Consider the following 23572-nt stretch of genomic DNA (forward strand, 5'->3'; position numbering starts at 1 on the left):
TTAAAGAAGAGGAAAGGTAGCTAGATGTTAGTGGCCCATGCCTGTAATCCTAGCTACTCTGGAGGATAAGACCTGATGATTATGGTTCAAATCCATCCTGGGTAGGAAAGTCTGTGAAACTCTTATCTCCAATGAAGTACCGAAAAGCCCAAAGAGGAGCTGTGGCTCAAGTGGGAGAATACTAGCCTTGAGCACAAAAGCTCAGGCAGGAACAGTGCTCAAGCCCTGAGGTCAAGCCCCAGGACAGACAGGAAGGAAGGAAGGAAGGAAGGAAGGAAGGAAGGAAGGAAGGAAGGAAGGAAGGAAGGAAGGAAGGAAGGAGAGAGAGAGGGAAAAAGGAAGGAAGGAGGGAGGGAGGGAAGGAAAAAAAGGAAAGAAGAGGCAAGATGGCAGGCTCATGTGATGATAATCCATGTGTTGAGAAACAGACTTAAAGTTAAATTCTCTTTCTGCCACCTGATAAACATTTTGATGCACCACCACAGCAGCAACAGCACTAAAATGGAAAACAACTACCTTGAAGCATTTACTTGTGATTCAGAACAGAGCTTTATCTTGTGTTTGTCATAAATCTGCGTATTCATCTCTTCCAGATGAGCGTAATTGCAAAGTAGAGCTGCTTTGACATCTGATGACAGAATGACAGTATTCTCTCATCCTCCGTAGGCATGCCAGAGAGACACATAAAACGTATCCCTCCACCAGATCTCATGCAAAATAATGAAGAAACACATGATCAAATGCTGGAAAGCAGAGTAAAAAAAGTGACCACCTCAAGCAAGGCCCCTTGCTAGAACAATTTAGCAAAGCATTCTTTGTTTTAGCAAGCACCATTGATAGCCCCCCAGAGAGGATCCTAGGTATTGTAAGAAACCGAATCCTCCAAGATGGATATTATCCAGGTAGACATTTTTGCTTCCCTTCCCTGTAGCTCATTAACTCTGCAAATCTAGAAGGATTGCTTCCATCAAAGGATGTAGTCAGAATCTCATGGATCCTGGTGCTGGTGGCTCAGGTCTGTCATTTCAGCTACTTAGGAGACTGAGATTCAGAGAATCACAGTTCTAAGCCAGTCTGTGCAGAAATGTCCACAAGACTCCATTTCTTGTCCATATCCCTCACCCTCATCCAGAGTTTCCTCTGGCAAGCTATCCTTTTGGATAGGACCCTGTTGATCGATTTTGACTGACAGTCGTGAACCACCACTCTGGGCTTCTTTGGCGACTTCTGAGGCCAGAATTATCTCACAGAAGAAAGCTCTGTAACAGATCATGAAGAAACTAAAATGCAACAGGAACATAAAGTTCTTTTTGAGTGCTTTTGGGCTTCTTTGTCATGTTAACACCCTGTCCTCTGCTAATTCTGCAGCAGCTGCCTCCTGCGAGTCCTCTGAAAACACAGGGGGAGCAAAGAAGTTGTTAATGAGGACACAAGGTCCCTGAGCTCAAAGGTACAAAAGGAGACAGAAGACAAAACTTTCTTGGTATCTGCAAAACTGCCAAGGCAGCTTTGATGTCAAATCCATAGGCTTTACTCTGCTTTGGGGTCATAAATAACATGATCACATATGCAGGGAAGGTCTTATTTTATCCCTAGGTGGAAGTGTGGAGATTATGTGGGCTCCTGAAATTTCTTAAAGTGGTAAAACACTTTTTCTTTTTCATTCTTGACTATGTGAAGCTTTGCTCACTATGAATGGAAAGTTTTGTTGTTGCGGTTGTTTGTTTTTGGAATTCTTTTGTGATCAGCTGCTCTCTTGGTGTCCACATTGGAGTAGCTCCAGCGGAATCTCAAGACAGTGACACCTGCCTTCCAGGCCAGCCTCAACCCCTTACTCTGTAAGGATCTTCCAGCGATGATCATTATTCTCTCCCTTCAGATAGATATCTTGGTGTTGAAGTAGTTTGCTAGTTGAAATATATACAGATATGACCAGAGAAGTTGAAGTGGTTTGGGGTACACATTTGGATACACTCCCTCAAATGTAGAACATAGCTCATGAGTTCTCCAAAATGGCAGCAGGAATCTCAGCTGAGATCAACAGGATCCTGCGCAAGAGGAAAGCTTGCCACTGGAGTTTCTGAGCTATCCCACAGGAAGATGCTGATTTGGCATGAGACTTATAGATAGGAAGAAATGGAAAATTGATGGTTAGGAGAGGCTTAGTGGAAACCATATGAGAAAGGGTCGGCTTTAAATCCTCACTGACTCCAGTGAGCACAAAGCTATTCTGGGATAAATTCAACCAAACATCTTAGTTTATTCTCTTGCCTGGCACCCAACCCCAGAAAGCTCCTCCGAGAAATTAGAGAGAGAAATAATAGGAACAAGAGAAAAAGATACTTACTCAAAGCCTGCCAGTGGTCTTAGATGAAGGAGAAGAGAGATTTTTGCCACAAACATGGAAATATTATAGTGAGCCTTCTAATTTTAAAATCAAGGCTATGTATGTGACTTAAAGTAACCCCCTGGCATATAAAGATGTGTTTTATTCAATGAGCACTATTAATGAGGACATGATGTACAGACAAGAGGAGGAGAGCTTTCTTTCTCCATTCCTTCCTCCTTGATTTTGATCTTATCTTCCTTGGGCTGCAGCCATACCTGTCATGATGTACTTTGAGGTCTTGGACCAACAGGCTCAGTGTGATCAGCCAGGAACAGCCCATATTTCTCATCTTTCTTCTAGCTTGTAGACGTTTCCTGAGAGTTCACTTTACCTTGGGGGAATGTGTACTTCAAGTGGAAGGCACATGTTTACTAATATTCATACTCCCATCATGCAAGGCCATGCAAAATTTCCTCAGCATTTCATTGGACTTGACATCGTCTAGGAAATTCAAATGGTATATAATTTAGCTTCTCCAACTCTGTCATTTCGTATCATGAATTCTGTTATCTATAGGAACTCCTTTTCCAATCAAATATTCAGAAAGAACAATTTCTTCATTTGAACTTTAGCAGGATAATTAGTGTGTAGTGAGTGAGCAGTTCCATTGTCTGGGGGAAAGGGAAGATAACCTGACTATGTGTTTTGAGAAGAAAAGTGGAATGGATCTCAGGGAGGGAAGGGAGACTTTTTTTTAATTGTGAAAATACCATCCAGAGGGATTACATTTACATGGGCAAGATAATGAAGGGAGAGTTTTTTTTACTTGGGAAGTGAGGGACACTTGAACCAGACTCTGTGCTTTGGGGGGCATGCTAGCACATTCTAGGGTGGAAGACAAGGAGGGAGAACATACTCTCTCTCTCCTCTCTCTCTCTCTCTCTCTCTCTCTCTCTCTGTATATATATACACACACACACATGTATGTATATATATATACTATATATAGTATGTATACTATATACTCTATACTATATATATAGTAGTGAAATTTTCTCAATCTTTGCCAAATTATAGGGATAATGTAGTTATCTTACAAATAAAATATTAAGAGGAAGTAGACTCTTTAGCTTTGGAAAGGTTGTTTGTTTGTTTGCAGGAAGCAATGAAAGAAACCACACAATTAATTCTCTACCTCTTCTGCCAAAAAATAAAGGGTCCTGCTGGTCATAGCAAACTTTCACTGTAACCTTTGGTAGCAGGTCAGAAGTCAGCAGTAGCCTGAGAATAGTCTTCTCCCAAAGTTTCTTATACCCTTCATGATATTGGTGTGTGTGTGTGTGTGTGTGTGTGTGTGTGTGTGTGTGTGTGTGTGTGTGTGTGTGTGTGTGTGGTGTGTGTGTGTGTGTGTGTGTGTGTGTGTGTGTATGTATGTGCACGCATGCACATGTGCACCAGAGCTTGGGCTCAGGGCCTCACACTCACTTGTCTTGCTTGTCTACTGAAGCCATGTCTCCAATCTGGTTTTCCCTAGTTATTTTAGAGATAGAGTCTCAGACTTTTCTGCAAGACTGTCTTTTTCCTGAACCACAATCATAGAGGTCTCAGCCATGTGATTAGCTAAGATTATAGGTATAGCCACCTATACCCTGCTTAATTTTTTATTGTTGTTGTTGGTCATGGCACTTGAACTTGCAGTCTGGGCTCTGTGTCTGAGCTGTTTTGCTCAAGGCTAGCTCTTTATCACATTCAGCCACAGCACCACTTCTGGTTTTCTGGTAGTTAATTGAACCCCAGTCCTCAGATCTCCTGAATAGCTAGGATTACAAACATGAGTCACTGGTGCCCAGCTTGACTTTTGTTGTTGTTGTTGGTCATAGGGCTTGAACTCTGGGCTTGGACGCTGTCCCTCAGCTCATCAGCTCAAGGTTAGTGCTCTACCACTTCAGCCACAACACCACTTCCAGTTTTCTGGTGGTTTGGAGAAAAGAGTCCCATGCACTTTCTGCCCAGGCTGGCTTTGAATCATGATCCTTAGATCTCACCCTCCTGCGTGGTTAGGATTACAGGTGTTATCCACCAGCCCCTGGCTTGGCTTGATTTTTTTTTTTTAAACGACAGTCATTTTTTCCAAGAGTCTTATAATATGCTTCATTTCAGTCACCTGGTTAATGTAGTAACCACCAGATGTCACCATTGTACAATATGTCTTTCCTTCAGGAACTTGTCCTACTATACTACTTCTGAAATGTCCTACCAAAAGCTTCATTTCAGTCACTTGGTTAAGGTGGTAACCACCAGATGTTACTATTGTGTAGCATTTCTTTCCTTCTGCTCTTACCAAATGACCTATGAAATTGCTGACAAAAATATTCTTACCAAGAAGCATTCTTGTTTGGAGTTTAAAGCATTCTCTCCCACATTTCTATAACGTTAGGACAGTTTGCGTCATCCTGGTGTAGTGCTGGGTAGTGAAGACAAGAAGATAGGCCCATGCAGACCCCTACCCTCCAGAGTGCTCTTCTATTATGATGAAGGAGGGCCACCTCAGTACTGGGAGCATCGCCATAATGTAGGAAGAGAAATGGAGTCCTTAGAGACACCTGTGACTTGAGGAGGAGCACAGAAATAAGAGCAAAATATAATGAGGGCTGAAGGGCAGAAGATTTTCTTTTCCTTTGTAAATTTATAGTAAATAGACTCTTATTCTTAGAGATTAGTTCTTTCTGAGCACTCTAAAGTTGTTATAGGCTAGGCATCTGGTGGCTTCGGCTTGTAATCCATCAGGAGGCTAAGATCTGAAGATCTAAGTTCAAGGCAGAAAATTCCTTGAGTCTCTTATCTCCACTTAGCCAGCAAAATGCTGGGAGTGGAAGTGTGGTTCAGGTGGTAGAGCACCAGCCTTAAGTGAAACACTAAGCAAAAGCTTGAGGCCCTGAGTTCAATCCCCAGTACCTTCTCTCTCCCTCCCTCCCTTCTTCCCTCCCTCTCTCTCTCTTCCTCCCCCCCTTCCTCCCTCCCTCCCCCCCCCCCCCCCCGCCCCTCTCTCACACACACAATGAAGTTGCCATGTGATCTCACTGGAATGAATCCCAGACAACATGGAACTTTGCATTATTTGGGGAAATCATCCAGAGCAATGCTTCCCAACTTCACTTCCCAGGCTGCTTGTCAAGCAAAGTGAGTGAAACACATACTCAAGACAAGACTCTGATTAAAATATCAGTGATTCCTTTTAATACCATAATACTTCCATTATGCTAGCCAAAATTCAAGGCCTATTCAAATTTTCCCACAGACCCTTCAGACTAGATTTTGAAGAGACTAAGAGACTAAGACTGAAGAAATCTGCAGTGAAATCTTCATGTTGGAGAGACTAAAGAGTTACATGAGGACATAGTGGGACACTGAGCTTTTGCCATCAGAGAACATCTCTCAGGACAGGAGAAAGAATACCCTGCTTTTACTAATACAAACTCACTTCCCCAGGCTCCATACTGGGTATAGAACAAGTCAGGAAAAAAAACGAGCCAAATCAAAGAACAAGTGGGATTTATGGATATAGGATAGTACAGGATTACTGCAGGAGATTCTTGAAATGCAGATTCTAAGACACTAGAGGAGGATTATGGGTACAGAGACCTGGTGTTCCCCCTCATTCATTCACTCTCAGCTCCACATTCTTCCAGACACAAAGACAAGTCATGTGACTGCAGGCTGATCATTTATTGAACAGGTAGAGGCAGAACTTATTCAGTAGAGTTGCCATGGACATAGCAAAGAGAAATGCAGAGAAAACCTTGATTCTCGATGGATTATGTCACTCTAGGTGATTAGGGAAGAAGATCTTGAAGATGCATGGATGAAATCTGTTTATTTCTTGGAACTCAGGTCACAGAGCTTTTCAGAAGATCCCTGGACATGAGAAAGGGATGAAGTTGGAACCTAAGTAATGAGGTGTTCACTCAGCTCTAAACAAGCAGAACATAGCAACTTACTAAGCATTCCTTGAATTGAATTGAGGACAAACAGAAATTCCATTACAGGAGGGGATGGTGAAGAAATAGAAATCCTTGGCATTGTAATTTGTGTTATTTCCTGGGATAGGGGAACCCAGGGCACTGAGTAAATGACTTATTGCTATTGCTCATATGGTCTTAAGCTTCCCCCAACTGAGTCTATAAAAAATTGGAAGTAATGACTATTATTAATGACTAATGGCAAAATCCATTGTTAATTTTATTAAATGCTTACTTCATAGAAGTTGCTGAAACTTTCACATACATTATCTGAATAAAGTCTCACAGTAAGTCTGCAGTAGAGCTGGATGAAGTAACTCAGAATCTGTTCTCCATATTGGAGGACAATCGGGTGGGGGCAGACATCCCCTGATGAGAAGTCAAGGGCATGCAGAGCTCAAAGGAAGACAGGGTAATCATAGTGGGATTGGAAGAGGGCCGCCTCAGCGTGGAAGGTGGGTCACACAGATGTGAATGCACTCCAGGTTTAGATTCACTCTTACTATTCCTTTCCATTCCAGATTTTAAGTCTTAGTGATTCTTAGGACATTATCAATCACTGACCTCTTTTAATCTGTGCGATATCCACACAGCAAAACTATAAGGTAAAGAGCACATTTTTCTTTTTCTTTCTTTTTTTTTTTTTTTGTCGGTCTTGGGGCTTGAACTTTGGGCCTGGGCGCTGTCCCTCAGCTCTTCAGCTCAAGGCAAGCGCTCTACCATTTGAGCTACAGCACCACTTCCGGTTTTCTGGTGGTTTATTGGAGATAGGAGTCTCACGGTCTTTCCTGCCCAGGCTGGCTTTGAACCGCGATCCTCAGATCTCAGCCTCCTGAGTAGCTAGGATTACAGGCATGATCCACCAGCGCCCGGCCAAGAGCACATTTTTCTTCATTTTTTTTAGTTACGGAAGTCATTTGCTCTGAAGCTTCTGGTAGGACTGGGTCCTGAATCCAAAGTAAAGCTCTTCACAGAAGCCTCCTTACCAAATGATTTTTGTTGGAATCTTTGGCAACAACCCCATAATGCTTATGGAAGGCCCTGGTCCCGACCTGGAGCCTTAGGCCTCTTCATCACTTCAGACCTGAAGACAAGGATCTTCTGTGGCAGAAAAGGAACACATTTAGATACCACCTCCTTTATATTTCTTTGAGAGAAACTAGATGTCTCTCCAAAGGAGACAGATCATCTTCCCTAGAATTTTCCCTTTTTGTGACATAAAATTCAGGGAGCGAAAAGTGAAGTAGCCAAACTTACCAACTTTTGTCAGGTCCACTATATTTTCCTCAGCAATTCCATGTTTTTCACAAACTTCCACAAAATTTTCCTTAATTTCTGCTCTCACATCTGGTTGTCGGCCTGGAAATAGAGTGATGGTAACCAGAATGTCTTGGGTATTGGCATAGAGATGAATGAAGAAGCAGGGATCTGGGAACTCAGGCAGATTTTGACATCAGTAGGACATCTTTCTGACATTAAGAGGGACTTTATAATCTTTTCATTACTGACTCTGGGGGAAGACCAAAGGTAAACAAATGTCATCAGTAGGGGAGAGATGGCCCAGAGATAATTGGGAAGACCATTTTATATCTAGGATTCCCTTTTTTTTTTCCCTCCCTTCCCACCCCCAGATAAGTATCATGACAAGAAATACTGTACTGTAGAGTTCAGCCAATAGGAAATTGTTCTCATTCTTGAGAAGAAATATAACGTATTCATCATATTCCATATCGGCTACACATTGTGTCCATTATCTGTAAAGAAATAGCACAGAGCTTAGAATTTCTCATTACATAGAGTAAGGGAAACTATTTACCTGTTCTCTGTCCAACCAAACACAAAAGCAAATGCATATTCTGAACAAAATGGGGTAAAAATATCTAATGCCCTCTACTTGCATTTTCTTAGGCTTCATAAAGAAATTTCTAACTAGAGTGATCACTAGTGAGCAGAGTATTTGTCCCCAACAGCAACTTCCCCTCCATCACCCTCTTTGAGATCTATCTATGTCCCTTAGCATTTCTGTGGGTGATATGCCTCTGTGGTCTCCGTGAGGACATGGGTTTCACATACGAGGCTCCAGCCTGCGTAGCATGCTACGACATTGGCCATCGGGAGTGATCAAACAGATTTCAACAAATGAGAAACTATCCTACCCAACCTACTTCAATTTTTTTTTCTGTCAACTAACTTTTGTTGCAGGAAGTACATTTGACCACATTGCCTCTTTATCGGATGGGGTTATGTGCCAGGCATTGGCTTTTGCTCACATCTTCCTGAAATTCAGAATTTCCCATTACAATGGGCTCCACATATTAGCAAAATAGAATAATTGATCAAGGTCCATAAGTAGTGAAGTTTAATAAACTAGAAATCAGAATTCACAAATAATTTTTGTATACTCACACTGAGCAGTATACACACCATCCTTCTCTGTTTTATCACCCGCCAGCAAGCCCTCAGTGCACTGTCCACTTACACTGTAAAACAGATTGAGGTCATGCCTTGGAGACGTAGTTGAAGCTACCTTCCCAGCCTCTACTCTAACCATAACTTGAGTTTCTGATTCCACTTCAGTTTTGAACATATCTGACAATTACCAAACAGATTTGATTTACCCTACTTGTTTCTATCTCTGTCTTTCTCTCTGTCTGTCTGATTGTCTCAGACCAGTCCCTAGTCTTGAACTCAGGAGGGCCTGGGCACTGTCCTGAGCCTTTATATTCAAGGTTGGCTACCACTTGAACCTCAGCTTCAATCTGATAGTTTACAAATGACTAAAACAACCTTTCCCTGTCGCTATTTCTCACTGTTACTATACCACAGCCACTTGTCCCACTGATTAGCTGAGTGTTCACCATTTGCTGGCCTCTCAAAATATGCTTTACAAATGTCACCAGACTTGTTCTCCCACAAACTCAAATGGCAGAACCACTTTTATATCCTTTTGTCCCAGAAAATCAATGTGGAAAGGGATACATCTCTTTGTTAACAACTAGTGAGACATATTGTCACACTAATATGTTTCCACTCCTTCCTTCTCCCATTCCGGATAAATTTATTCATGTAACCGACTCTTAATTCCTGCAAAGTCCTAGACCCAGCAAGTCCTGGGTCAATGTCAGATGAAGGACTCTGGTTTGGACACAGGCTCATCATTTACAGATACACCATTGCCTGTGTCCATGTGTTTGGATGTATGTGTGTGTGCCTCTACTTATTTCTCTGTGTATTTTTGTATGTAGAGGCCAAAGACAAAAGCCAGCTTTCTGTTTTCCCTTTCTCAAACCAAAAGAGGCTATACTTACATGGTATGGAATTTAAACAACAAGGAAGAATTCTTCAAGAGATCAATATATTCCACAAAAACTTTCATGTTACCATTGCCTTCTATCTTTTCCTTTTGGTCAGAGGCAAAGAGAATGGTAAACCACTTCCCTGTAATCTGCAATTAAATAAATAAGATGTTTGAGAAATGGACACTTTTCTCCTTGACTCTGGCCTATGGACCAGTACTTAAAAATGTGATTGCAGTTGGAATTAGGTCTCGGGTCCATTGGCATAGCACCTGTACCCCTTTCTGCTGTCCCTTTAGCAAGAGTGGCTGTCAAGCATTGTCACATTTCTATATGGTACAACTGCTTTTAGTTCAGGGTCTAAAACCACTTCTTTTGTCGAATGTTAAAGAATTTCTGAGCCCTCAAAGGATTTACCTGGCTTTAGATTTCCCCAAGGCTTCCCCTTCCCCTGGCAAAGTCAGAAGTTGAGGTACTCCATGACTCTACCTTTGATGGATCAAAGTTCTCCACAACATCCATTTCTCCTTCATTGTAGGCACAGACGAGTGCCAGACCCAGACACAGGAGCAGCAGCTTCATCTTTGTAGTGAATTAAACTGTCTCTTCGACAAGTGCCAGAGTCTTTTCCTGACAGAGGTTCAACTTCAAATCTTCTTGGTCTTTATACATTTCTTGAGTCCAGTTTTGAGCTACAAGGTTCCACTTTCCTCCTCCCCTTCCATGAGATAATCATTCATTCACTGGCATGAAGCCAGGACTCTTGCTGCCCTTTGAAACTTGGCACTTTGTCTCTTTATCCAGTGACCTTACAGCTATCAAGACATATTCTCAGGTTGGAAAATGTGGGTCAAGTAGTGGAGTGCCCCTAATAAACTCAAACCCCTAAGTTCAAACCCCATTAACTCCAAAAACAAATATCAAAGAACAAACTAAAAAGACTCAAGAAAACATATTCTCAAGAAAAATAGCAGCCGGGGGCAGGTGGCTCATGCCCGTAATCTTAGTTACTCAGGAGGCTGAGATCTGAGGATCGCTGTTTAAAACCAGCCCCAGCTAGAAAGTCCATGAGATCCTTATCCAATTAAGCATCAGAAAATTAGAAGTGGCTCAAGTGGTAGACCACTAGCCTTGAGCTGAAGAGCTGAGGGACAGGCCCAGGCCCAGAATTCAAGCCCCACGACTCAATAAAAAATAAATAAGAAAAATAGTGAATACCCTAGAGTTGCCACTTGGAACCAGATTTAACATTGGATCTGATTTAGGACTAGAAGCCAGGGTGAGAGGTGTGGGGATTAACTGGGAAATGGAATGTGTGTAGAATCTGTTTTATGAATAACATTGGGACTAGCAATAAGTAAGTGAATGACTCAATTTTTAGAAATCTCAGTATCAAATAATCTATTTCTGTCAAAGAAGCTGCTTAGCACCTATCACAAAGCATGAAACAGGACTAGAAAATAATGTCTTGGAAATAGGTATCTTCTATTCCATGCTGTGTGTGTGTGTGTGTGTGTGTGTGTGTGTGTGTGTGTGTGTGTGTGTGCGCGCGCGCGTGCGCGCGCATGCGCGTGTGTGTGTGCATACCTGTGTGTATGCATGTGTGCATGATTGTGTTCCAGTTCTGTGTCTAGGCGCCGTGCCTAAGCTTTTTTGCTTAAGGTTGGCACTCTACCACTTGAGCTGCCACTTTATTACTGGCTTTTTGGTGTTTAATTGGAGGTAAGAGTCTCACAAGCTTTCCTGCCCCAGGGTGACTTTTAACCATGATTCTCAGATCTCAGCCTCCTAAACTGCTAAGATTACAGGTATGAGCCACAGATGGATGCCCAACTCAGTATATTTTAACTTTTGTACCTTATCCTCTGATCCTAACTACTGTAGTCTTTTTTCTCCCTACAAGAAAAGAACAAGTATTCAGCCTCTATGTGTAAGTCTATACTATGGGCCCATAAGAAAAGAGAACAAATGCCTTCAATGAAGTTGGAGAAATGGTTGTTCTCTTCAGATACTTAGCTCTTCAACTCTGCTGACTGGTACCAGACTGCAGAACAGTAACTAAAGCAACAGCAGAGGAAGTGCCTAAGAGCACAGCTGTGGAACTTGACGACCTGGCTTTCATTTGCAGTTCTATTGTTTTAAAGTCAAGGAGGCATATGTGAGCCTCTCTGAGCCTTCATTTCTCCTTCCTAACATCCTTCCACCTGCTAGTAGATTGCTGCAGGAATTCAGTGAGAGGACGAGCACCAGACCCTCGGGATGAGCTCAGTGATGGCTTCCAAACAAGATGAGACTTAGGTAAAGCCCTGAGTGGTGACCAGGTGAGCAAAGCCGGTGGAACACCACTCTGGGTAGAGGAATACTGTGAATTAGGATTCTGTGCTGGATTATTGAAGCTATGGGTTTATCCCTCCTGTCTTGTGCTAATGGACTCCCCAAACCAGAAAGAAGAGGCTGGGTGGAGGTGGCACAGGGCAGTGAAAATAGGAACTGTAACTTTTTATCTGTGAAACTTTGTTTTGGCTTCTGTGCATGATTACATTTATTTTAGATAAGAAATATATGAAGCTATTGACTGAATAGTGTTCTATGTCAAGGACTGGTGGGTATAATCAAACAGATTGCAACTAATGAGAAGCTATTCTAACCTTTTTTTTTTTTGCCAGCCAACTTTTGTTGAAGGAGTTACATATGACAAAGTTGCTGGGGCTGGGAAGGTGGCTCAGTGGTAGAGCGCTTGCCTTGCATGCATGAGGCCCTGGGTCCGATTCCTCAGCACCACCGAAGCAAAAAGAAAAAAAGCCAGAAGTGGCGCTGTGGCTCAAGTGGTAGAGCGCTATCCTTGAGCTGAAAAGCTGAGGGACAGTTCCCAGGCCCAGAGTTCAGGCCCCATGACCGGACCCAAAAACAAAAAACAAAAAACAAACAAACAAAAGACAAAGTTGCTTCTTCATCTGATACGATAGATACTATTCCAAGTAGACCCCAATTGCTTTTGCCTGTAGTCTTAGCCACTTACAAGTCTAAGTTCTTAGAAACTTCCCAGTGAGAAGTCAGCCTGTCAGGCAAACCAGAGAGACTCTAATCTCCAATTAATCAGCAAAAGGCTAGAAGTAGAGATGTGGCTTAAGTGGCACACACACACACACACACACACACACACACACACACACACACACACTCACACACACAATTTACCTAGTCACTTACTGTTTTAGCCAAATGATAGTCTGACTCAACTATTTCTACATTTTTCCTCCAAAATATTTCACGTTCAAGCCCCACAACTGACAAAGGAAAATTCATGATATTTTGATGGTATCGAGGAGTAAATGTACCCAGTCTTATAGGTAGTTGGTTATCTTTGTTTTAAGCAAATAGGCAAAATTGTGTTTAGCTTCTTTTTTTTGCCAGTCATGGGCCTTGAACTCAGGGCCTTGGCTCTGTTCCAGAGCCTCTCTATGCTCAAGGCTAGCACTGAACAGCTTGAGCCACAGAAGCACCACTTCCAGCTTTTTCTGTTAATGTGGTACTGAGGAATCGAACCCAGAGCTTCATACATGCTAGGTAAGCACTCTACTACTAAGCCACATTCCAAGCCCAATCAGCTTCTTTTAAAAAAAAAATCATCTTGAAATTTAAAAGTCATTCTACTTTTGTGTGATCATTCACACTTTGTGGGACTTCAGCCATCCTAAGTGGCTGGGTTGTTTTGTTTTTGTTTTTTTGATCCTGAGATAGAAATTCTGAGTTTGGCAAATGGTGACAAGGCTGTGTACTACTTTATTCCCACCAACTGATTTTCTCCAAGAATTCTGGCAGCCTGTAATCCATCGTATTTTCAAACTGAATCCGGCTCTTCTTGGAATGTGAGGCTGATAAGAGGATTGGTTACTCTTGCTGTGTAGATTCTCATGATTTCATTCCACCACCATTCCTAATTCTGCATGGACAGGCTAGATTGTCAGTTCCTGCTCCTGATTTATTCCCTGTGAGAAGGCAAACCATCTTATAAAGATACCTACTGACACCTGATAAATAACTTCACCTTTGTAAATTTGTCTACTAGTACTACTTTTAAAGTACTATGGAGTTTTTTTAATAACAAGAGGGAGATTTATAGAAAATCTATTTGTAGGTATGTCTGTTATAATCAAGTAGTGACTCATTTTAAATTACTTGGCCATAGGTATAGAGGGTAAAACACTAAAGTCTAGACTTGAAGCCTCTATTTTGTGTGATCTTACCTATTAGGGCCCGATCTAACTGTACTTCACTCTGGCTGTCTGACTTCATTTCAGGTCTACCATCTTTTATGGTGGTTGGTTTAAGCATTTCCAGACTAGCCCGTGAACACTGAGTGAACAAAATCAAAGCATCAAAAACACCTGAGCACTGTGATATAATCTAGCTAACTATCTAGACAGAACCAATCCTGAACTAATAATCAGTCAACACAGAGAGGTCCTTTGCTTTATAATAGGATTTCCTTAACTAATACATTGCCATTGCATTAAATATATATTTCTGGTAGAAGTTGTGGAATAATGATTTGAAAATTTTCATAAGTTACAGAAAATCAACAAATACAACACAATGAAATGAATCTTTATATTGGGGAAGCAGATGAACTAGGATGATTTTCTCTTCATAAAAGTAAATAAATAACAGGTGTTAGTAACTACCAGGAGACATAAGCATAAGGAAGTAAAACTCAGTATAAAATTTCACTTGGGGCTTGGGCACTTAGCTCAGTGGAACAGCTCTTGCCTAGGGGCTGGGAGTTGGCTTAGTGGTAGTGTGCTTGTCTAGCATGCATGAGGCCCTTGGTTTGATTCCTCAGTGCCCCATAAACAAAATAATAAAAAAATACTAAAATAGGGGGCTGGAAAGGTGGCTCAGTGGTAGAGCGCTTGCCTTGCATGCTCAAGGCCCTGGGTTCGATTCCTCAGCACCACGTAAGCAAAAAGAAAAAGCCGGAAGTGGCGCTGTGGCTCAAGTGGTAGAGCGCTAGCCTTGAGCTGAAGAGCTGAGGGACAGCGCCCAGGCCCAGAGTTCAGGCCCCACGACCGGACCCAAAAAAAAACAAAAAAAAAAAAACAAAACTAAAATAAAAAGAACAAAAAGCTGGTGGCTCATGCCTGCAATCCTAGTTACTAAGTGTGAGGATTTTGGTTCAAAGCTAGCCCAGGCAAGAAAGTCCGCAAGACTCTTATCTCCAGTTAACCAGCAGAACTCTAGAAGTGGAGCTGTGACTCAAAGTGGTAGAGCACTAGTCTTGAGCAAAAAAGCCAAGGGACATTTCACAGTCTGGGATTTCAAGGCCCACGACTAACCAAAAGAGAGAGAGAGAGAGAGAGAGAGAGAGAGAGAGAGAGAGAGAGAGAGAGAGAGAGAGAGAGAGAGAGAGAGAGAGAGAGAGAGAGAGAGAGAGAGAGAGAGAGAGAGAGAGAGAACACTTGTGTACAAATGTAAGGCCCTGAGTTTAGTCCTCACCTGTGCACAGATCCTCCCTGAGTTCGGCGCTCACCTGGCCCACGTCTACTGGAAATACATCTATTGCATAATGGAAGATATATAGAGTATAGCATTTGCATGTAGAATACTTTTATTTTGTTTTTGTTTTGATTTTGAGAAGAGATCTTACTCTGCAGCCAGGCTCACCTGGAACACAGTATGCAGTCCAAGCTGGCCTCAAAGGCATTCTTCTGCTTCCACTTTCTAAATTCTGAGATTGTGGGTGTACACCACTATGTATGGCTAAAAGATATTTGAAAAATAATAACAATTCAACTACCACTATCAAATGCCTCCTTTTTTTCAAGGCCTGCACAGGCACTCTGAAGACAAGAAGGTGAGAGTAGGGCTGGGAAGGTGGCTCAGTGGTAGAGCGCTTGCCTTGCATGCCTGAGGCCCTGGGTTCTATTCCTCAGCACAACATAAGTGAAAAGAAAAAGCCGGAAGTGGCACTGTGGCTCAAGTGGTAGAGCACTAGCCTTGAGCTGAAGAGCTGAGGGACAGTGCCCAGGCCCAGAGTTCAGGCCCCACAACCGGACACCCCCCCCCCAAAAAAAAATAAGGTGAGAGCTCTGCTCTTCAGAAGCCCCTGGTCAGAATGAGTGATTCTTGAAAACAATCTATAAAGAGGAGAAACTCTTAAAAGTTATAGGAAATTATGAGACAATGGTTATGAAGAAAAGATGGAAAAGAAGGAATGGGAAAATAAGATTTCTTGCAATTAATCACTGACCATCTAATTTGTGGTCCAGAACAGATGAGCAGAGCTTTATCTAAGGAGCACAAGGGGTGGATGGAAAATAAGCAAGATTTGGTAAACTCTGACTCTCTCCTCCTCTGGTTGACAGGGAAATAGAAGAGTTGTTTCTGGGAAGTAAAAGACTTTTGTGCATCTGGCAATGAAAAAGAGGAGACTTTTTGTTTTTCTGCTAGCCTATGAGCCAGGAAAGTGAACTCCTTCCTTTCGACTGGAAAGGTTGGCACTCTGACAAACAAGTCCCAGTTGGTATAATAGTAGCAGATGAATTACATGAACACCTTGTCACCTTCCACTACTCTGCAGAGCAAGTCTTCTGATCTTTGCCATGGATCCAGTTGAGTATGGGCCTGATTCTTGTCAATAGTTATTCCAAGGCTAGATTACATATACATCATATGGTATACCATAAATAAAGTGGTAAATTGAAATTTACCACTTAAAAAGGTTTGAAGATTATAGAAAAAGTCATTTTAGGGGTAAAGTTTCCAGATTTCTGAAAAAGGAATATAGAATTGACACCAGAATCCAAACTACTATGTTGAAAGTCAAATTGCATCAGCTAGTTTACATCTGAGGCCTTTAAACTTCGACAAAAAACAATCTGGTAATCAAACAAAATCTTGTTCAAAGTCAGGTTTGTAGAGGAAGCTCCAGGCTTAGGATCTGGCCAGGTCTATGAAAATATATACAATGGAACATGCTTTATCTTAGCACAAATCTCATCTGCCCTGGGCCAGACATATAAAAGTAATATTTAAATGCTCAGCATACAGAATGTAAGAAATGGATGTGCTTGACAGATTTATTTCATTCAATCTGCATAATAGCTCTACATGGTATGTAATATTATCCTGTTTTTACAGTGGTATGGAGGAAGACTCAAAAAGGTTAAGTAATCACACCAAGGTCACACTGCCAATAAGTGGGAGAACTCAAATTTGGACCTAGACTATCAAATCCCAGAGCCCCTCCTCTTATTAGTCTACTTCAGAGGTCATGGCCGATGGAGGATGAAGGGTGAGCAATGCTGTAGACTTTGGGAGGTGTCTACCTGGGAATTGCTACTAAAGACACTGTCTGAAGATTTCTTTTTAAAAAATGGGGCAATGCTGAACTAAGGACACAGGATAACCCATTGCAACAATAAGACTTACAAGACCCTATGTTGGAAATGAACTTTACAATTTTGGGGTGGGGGGAGTGGGGAAGGTGGAGGAGGGAAGGAATGGTAGGAGAAAAACAAAGGAGGGGGTAACAATGCTTGACAGGAAACGTACTCATTACCTTATTCATGCAACGGTAATCCCTCTGCACAGCATCTTACAAAAAATAAAATTTAAAAAAATGGTGCACTATGGGTGTAGCTGTAAGAGTCTGATAATTAAAGAGTGACAAATCATCTCTTCTGACACACTGATATTTGATGGTTGATTTAGGAATCACTGCTTTTCTAATAAGGAATAAGAAAATCCTTCAAAATGCACAACATTTCTTTTCCATTCATGGCCTCAAAGCAAGTGTCTGGAAACCAACTCTACTAAGATTTGTGCACCCAGCTACACATATGCAGCATCTTATAAGTGATTTGAAGGAAGGGTGGGTAATAGTCCATACCAAGTTGTTGAGAAATGACTGGCCAATGTGTGGAGAAGAGATTTATGGAGTACTTAACAACCCAGCTAAAAGTCCACTTTTAATCAGATAGTCTGACCAAAACCAAGTGGCTTATTGGAAATAGACTAATTCACCTTGTCCCTAATCACACTCTTGAAATCAAATCATTCATTGAGAATGCAAGTGGAAAATTTCAAGTCTCATTACATTATGCCAACATTCAGTGTTCAGAAGAAAACAAGAAACAAGCTTGTTCGGTTCTCCTGCCAGGATGGAAATATTCCTGGTCCCTTATCTCCAAGAACCAGCTCAAAACCAGTTCTAAAACATCTGCTCCCATCAGTGGCAGAAGGAGGCTTGGAGCTACCAAACTCCACCTGGATCAGATGGGTCCTCTGAAAAGCAGGTACTGAGGAGCACGAAAAGTCCAATGGGGAATAACTTGGGAAAGGTGTATGGAGGAAGCAGAGTTAGGAAGGGAAGCTGCTAATAAGCTAATAAGATAAAAGTCTTGGCAGAAGACTGCTTAGGAAAAAGTCTTCCTCAGTCACAGAGTAAGTGGGGGGGGGTCCCCTGAAAGGAGTAGTAGCTCAGCTCACAAGTTGAAGCAAACGTGAAGGAGTTAACAGTTGTGCCTTCCAGCCAGCTACTCCCACCAGGCACGGAGTCTCTTCTGGAGGGGCGAATCTAAGCAGTACCTCTGTTTGTTTGGCATTCCATCCTACTCTCCAGAAAGTGTTTTAGTACTCTTCCCATCTAGAGAGGGAGAGAAGTGGCAGAAGAACCTCTTTGCCCTCCTCATTAGTCTGGAATGTCTTCTACCATATGAGACACAATGGCCCTCGATGACTAATTGAGCCTGAGAACAGAAAGGGCTTGGGTTTTGAAAATCTATGGCCAGGAGGGATACTGAAAAAAAACAACAAAACTTGTGTCCCAAGGCACATTGATTGTAAGACCATCTCAGACCCATTGTCTCCATGGTAAGGGTACAGGTTAATGGAAAGTCCACTTGCCTGAAGATCTGGCCTGCTCTCGCTCTTCCCTTTCTCTGTGCTTTGTCTTCCTATGCAATGTACATCTCTGCTGGCCTGCTCCCCTGCGGGCCCCCTTCCTTTGTGGATTACTTCAAAATTTGTCATTAGTCCAAGTTCATGGGGCTTTGAAAACCTGAGTAGTTTTATGGGACATCTTTTTTTCTAGTGACAGCCATAAGGGCAATAATTTCACAATATTTGTGTTCATTCTGTTTGTTCTTGAGTTATGAAGTTTTTCTTCCCTTTTTTCCTTTTCAAAACATAATTTGATTGTAATTACTAATATGTTCTACAGAGGAGTTACTATTTCATAAGTCAAGTAATGCGTATATTTCTTCTGTACATTTCTTCTTTGGACAATGTCTTCGCTCTCCCCTAGTCTCCTCCTCTCATCCCTGCCCACAAATTATATAGTTCATTTTCCACATAATGCATGCTGAATAGTTCCATTGCATTTGTTCAACCTTTCTTCTTCCCTTTTTTTCACTCTCCTGTTCCCCCTCAAAAGAAAAAAAATCCAAACAAAAAACAAACACCACCACCAATAATAATAATAACAAGGAGAAATCTATGCTTCTGTTTCCTGGAATTTTTGACAAATAGTAGTTTAAATGTGAAGTTAAAGATGTAACTCCAGTTGGACCTTTGGGTTCCTGTCTTAAGGTTTCCTCCATTAGTCTGTTTGTGTGTGAGCACTTAGAGTCCCCTGTAGATTGTGTTCTCTTGATTTTGTAGTGCCCAAGTCGCAGGACCCCCACCAAGAGGACCAAGAGTCAGACATTCCGAAATTTAAAAGCAAGGTTTTATTTAGATGGGCTGCAGCTCATCCTGCACTCTGACACAGCAGAGCCTAGGAGGAGAGCCCCGAGCTAAAGATTTGCAGGGCTTATAAAGGCAAACAACCAGGTGTTTGGATTACCACCACGTGCTGCTCTGCTAGCTGAGATAATTGGTGATCTAGGTTTGCTCACATGATTTGCTTATCTTAGGTTTTAACCTTTCAATAGTTTAAACAAGCAACAAATAGTCACTGCCTCAAAAATGGCGTTAACCCTTCAATTGGACAGAAATCACTTATCTACTAGGCAAAAATAATTTTCATATTCTCAAGTTTTAAAAAATTGATCTCTAATTTCACATCTCATGAATTTTGTATTGAATAATAAGTTAAACATAGCCACAATGGCTAGGTGAGCTGAATCCCCTGACATCTTATTAGATAGAATTCTAATCTTACATCAAAGGACACCAAGTCATCTTCTTTCTATTTCCGAAGTTTGCTACCAATTTTAAAAACACTAGATTCTATAGGAACCCATACATTGGAAAAGTAGTAATGAAGAGATCATTGGCTTTGAATTAAAAAAATACCTGGATACAACTGCTCACACCCTATAACAACATCTGAGACCCTAAGTTTCCACAAACACTTGTTGCAAAGATAATGTGGAAAGGTGGGCACTGGTGGCTCACACACATAATCCCAGCTATTCAGGAGTCTGAGATCTGAGGATCACCATTCATAGCCGGCCCAGGCAGAAAAGTCTGTGAGAATCTCTTATCTGCTATTGACCGTCAAATAGCCTTAAGAAGAGGTGTGGCTCAAATGTTAGAAAGCTGTCCTTGTGCAAAAAAAACTAAGTGAGAATACTAGGCTCTGAGTTCAAATCCAGTACCAGCACAAGGAAGGAAGGAAGGAACGAACGAAGGAAGGAAGGAAGAAAGGAAAGAAGGAAGGAAGGAAAAGGGAGGAAGTGGGCGTTGACGTTACTGAAATGTAATATGTTCCCAGTAAATATTATGTCCTTTACCCTCTCCCTGTCTTGTCTGTGTCTTAGATGAGTTCCTTCCTTTCTCTGGGCCTCACTGCAGTCATGATAAAAATGAGAAGACTGGTTCTGAAATGGGGCAGAGGGAACATCTTTTGTTTCTTTCAGTAACTGAAGAACACTACTGACATCTTGCCTCCAAGATATTGAGACAATAAAGCACCTCTGAAGCAGAGGTGGTCCCCAAAGATGGAAGGATCTTGTTAGACTCGATCTCGAGACCCCCGAGTGACCCCCAGAGACCACGACCAGTGCAAACAGCAAAAGAGTCATTTATTTGCAAGCTTGGACTCACAATCGTCACTGACGCAGTGGGTCAGAGTTGTGAGCCCCGACCCCTTGTCCAGCAGGGTTTTTATTGAGTGTGTAGCAGGGGGAAGGATGTCTCAAGCTCATTGGTTATGAGTATGATCATTTCCAGTAAGGGTAGGTCCTTTCTAGCTTAGCGGTTACAGGATAGGTTAAATCATACATCATTGGTTGGATAAGTGGGCCTAACCACAGGAATGCTGAATTATGTCTTGTCCGACAGAGTTGGGGGGGAGAGACTGCCCAAATTCCTGGATTGGTCAAGGCAGCCTGATCCCTTAATAATTCTTACTGTAATCTTGCCTTGGTGCAGGATCTAACACTTACTTTCCAGTAACAGATGACAAATGTTTTAGTTTTGTCTGGAATTACTGCTAAACGTATATTTCGTCTCTCAATCTATGTCACCCAACACGTCTACAACACCCGCATTGAGAAAAGCTGCATGAAACCCTGTGGGCATTGAACTATTCCCCTTTCAACAACAAATGGATGCTTCTGGTGTTTTCTTCAAAGGATGGCAGATAGGCAGCAGTACTAACAAGACCTGTTTTGCCTAATGAAAGTACATTTTGTTTCTAACCTTTTAATAGTTCCCTAAACAATTAATTATATAACTGAAATGTTACTGTCGTTTGTTGACCTGTTCTTGCCTGAAGGCTACCTCTTGCTTTTTGCTGCTGCTGGTCATACTGAACAGATTTTTTTAAATAAGATTGCTCCAAAACACCTTTATTAGGAATCAGCTGGTGATTACAGAGTGCCCAGGCCCAGTATAAAGAACCACAAGGGTATTAAAGACCCCAGGTCATTTAGCAGGAAAAAGACATTTTATTACCCACAGCAGCAATGGCAGTGGCCACAGCATTCCAAGAGAAAGCTTGAGTTCAACCAGCCTCATTCTGCCTCTGTTCACAAACACCAGTCATCTTTTCACTTGCTCTTGAAGCAATACATTTGCCACAACAGTCAAGAGAAGTCTAACAGGAAGCTTACAACAAATCAAATAAATGCATTGCCACCAGGCAAATGTTGTAGGATAGAATGCAAATAGAAGATCCCAACTAGGAAAATATGTCAGCCCTCTGAGCACAGGAACAATGCCTGTTCACTGATGCATGCTCAGGATTTGGTTTTTATTTTTATTTTTGACTAGGCCTACGGCCAGGACTAAATAAATTTTAGTAGAATAAATAAAAGTGGAGAGACTGAAAGGAGAAGGAAGATTATGAAACAATCAGGTGATAAGCAAAGGACCTTCCAAGAAGAGAGAAGAGGAGATATGCAGAAGCTAGCAGCAAGCAGGCCTATAGTTCAAGGACCAAAAGAAAACCTGTGTTGCTGGAGCGTGGACAGCAGAGGGACTGGAAAGGGGGCTTCGTTCATTAGCTAGGGTTGCCCTCACAAAAGCTCTGCTGTCAGCCGTTTAAATTTCACAGCACTGGAAGTCTGAGATCTTCTGAGATCGCTCTCCTTGGATTGTAGATGGACACCTTCTCCTGTGTGCTCACATGGCCTTCACACTGGGTGAACCTGATCCAGAAAAGTTTCCAGCATCCCTACAACTGTCGATATGTTCAGAACACCAGTGGAGTTCATAGAAGGAGGCAAAGAGGAAGACATGTAGAACAGGCAGATGCAGGAATGGGCAGGGTTGCCACCTCCTGGCCACCCGGAGTTGAACTGTATCAGGGTGAGTCTCCTATAACCTAGGCAAATGCTTTACTACTTGAGTCATGCCTCCAGCCCCTTTTCTGGTATTTGTGTGTTTTGCTGGTCCATGAACTCAGGGTCTACATGCTGATTTGAAGCTTCTTTTGCTCAAGGATAGCACTCTACCACTTGAGCCACAGAGCCACTTCCCACTTCTTCTGACTAGTTTATTGAAGATAAGTGTTTTGTGAAGTTTTCTGTCCCAGCTGGCTTCAAACTGTGATTCTCAGATCTCAGTTTCCTGAGTGGCTAGGATTATAGAGGTGAGCCACCAGCACCCAGCTTTGTTATTTTTATTTTTTACTTCTTTTTAATTTTTATTATAAAGGTGATGGACAAAGAGTTTGCAGTTATATAAATCAGTTATTGAGTGCATGTCTGTTTAAACTGTTCACCCCCTGTCACTCAGTTTGTTCCTTTCTGACCCTTGTTACCCCAAGTTGTATAGTTCATTTTCACTATAGTATCTAGTGAGTATAGCTGCTGAATTAGTTCCCTTTTGTAGGATCATTTCTATGTTTCCTTTTTCCCTCTCCAAATTAGATAAACTTACGTACAAGATAAAGGTACAGAAATAAAAAACAATGACAAGGAGGAAAAAGTGAAACAAAAAAGGACCTCAAACAGTACAGTAAACAAAAACCTTTGTTTCCATTTCTTGGAGTTCATTTCGATAAGCATCATTTTACGTGATCATAAATTGAGCCCTTGTGATCCTCCTAAGAATATCCTCCTCTGGTCTCACTGTGTGAGTGTTTAGAGTCCTGTTTAATTTATCATGTGCATGTATAATTTTTGTTTCTTATTATAGATCGGGTTTATTTGTAGATTTATAATCACATTCTAGTAACCACAAAGAAGGGAAACCATGCAGCCTATGTTTCTTTGGCTTACTTCACTCAGTATAATTTTTCCCATGACTTTCCATTTCCTTATGAATGATATAATACTTTTCTTTCTGATTCATGAGTAGAATTCTTTTATGTATATATACTACATTTTCTTGATCCATTTGTGCACTGAGGGACAGCTAGGTTGACTCCATATCTTGGCTATGGTAAACATGATGCAATGATCATGATTGTGGTGGTGGCTTTACTGTGGCCTGGTTTGTGGTCAAGTGGATATATGCCCAGGAGGGTGATTGCT

General features: G+C 41.8%; 1 protein-coding gene across 1 annotated transcript; it reads right to left on the reverse strand.

Moving 5' to 3' along the window:
- Positions 1-6202: 6202 nt before the first annotated feature.
- Positions 6203-10226, reverse strand: LOC138815567 (major urinary protein 4-like). The gene is made up of 7 exons (XM_070004989.1): positions 10134-10226; positions 9657-9793; positions 8755-8828; positions 8008-8082; positions 7606-7707; positions 6584-6717; positions 6203-6244 (listed from the first exon to the last, which is right to left on the reverse strand). Exons 1-7 carry the CDS (start codon positions 10224-10226, stop codon positions 6203-6205), a joined length of 657 nt encoding a protein of 218 aa, XP_069861090.1.
- Positions 10227-23572: the final 13346 nt, after the last annotated feature.

The sequence above is a fragment of the Dipodomys merriami genome, unplaced genomic scaffold, assembly GCF_024711535.1.
Source record: "Dipodomys merriami isolate MVZ:Mamm:240054 unplaced genomic scaffold, mDipMer1.0.p SCAF_11, whole genome shotgun sequence".
Taxonomy (NCBI): Eukaryota; Metazoa; Chordata; class Mammalia; order Rodentia; family Heteromyidae; genus Dipodomys; species Dipodomys merriami.

Coding starts and splice junctions, on each gene's coding strand:
- LOC138815567 (XM_070004989.1), bottom strand. CDS start 10,226: ATGAAGCTGCTGCTCCTGTGTCTGGGTCTGGCACTCGTCTGTGCCTAC. Junction 8,829..9,656: donor TTGTTTAAATTCCATACCAT/GTAAGTATAGCC, acceptor TCTGTTTTACAG/TGTAAGTGGACAGTGCACTG. Junction 6,718..7,605: donor AGTGGACCTGACAAAAGTTG/GTAAGTTTGGCT, acceptor ACTTCTCATCAG/GGGATGTCTGCCCCCACCCG.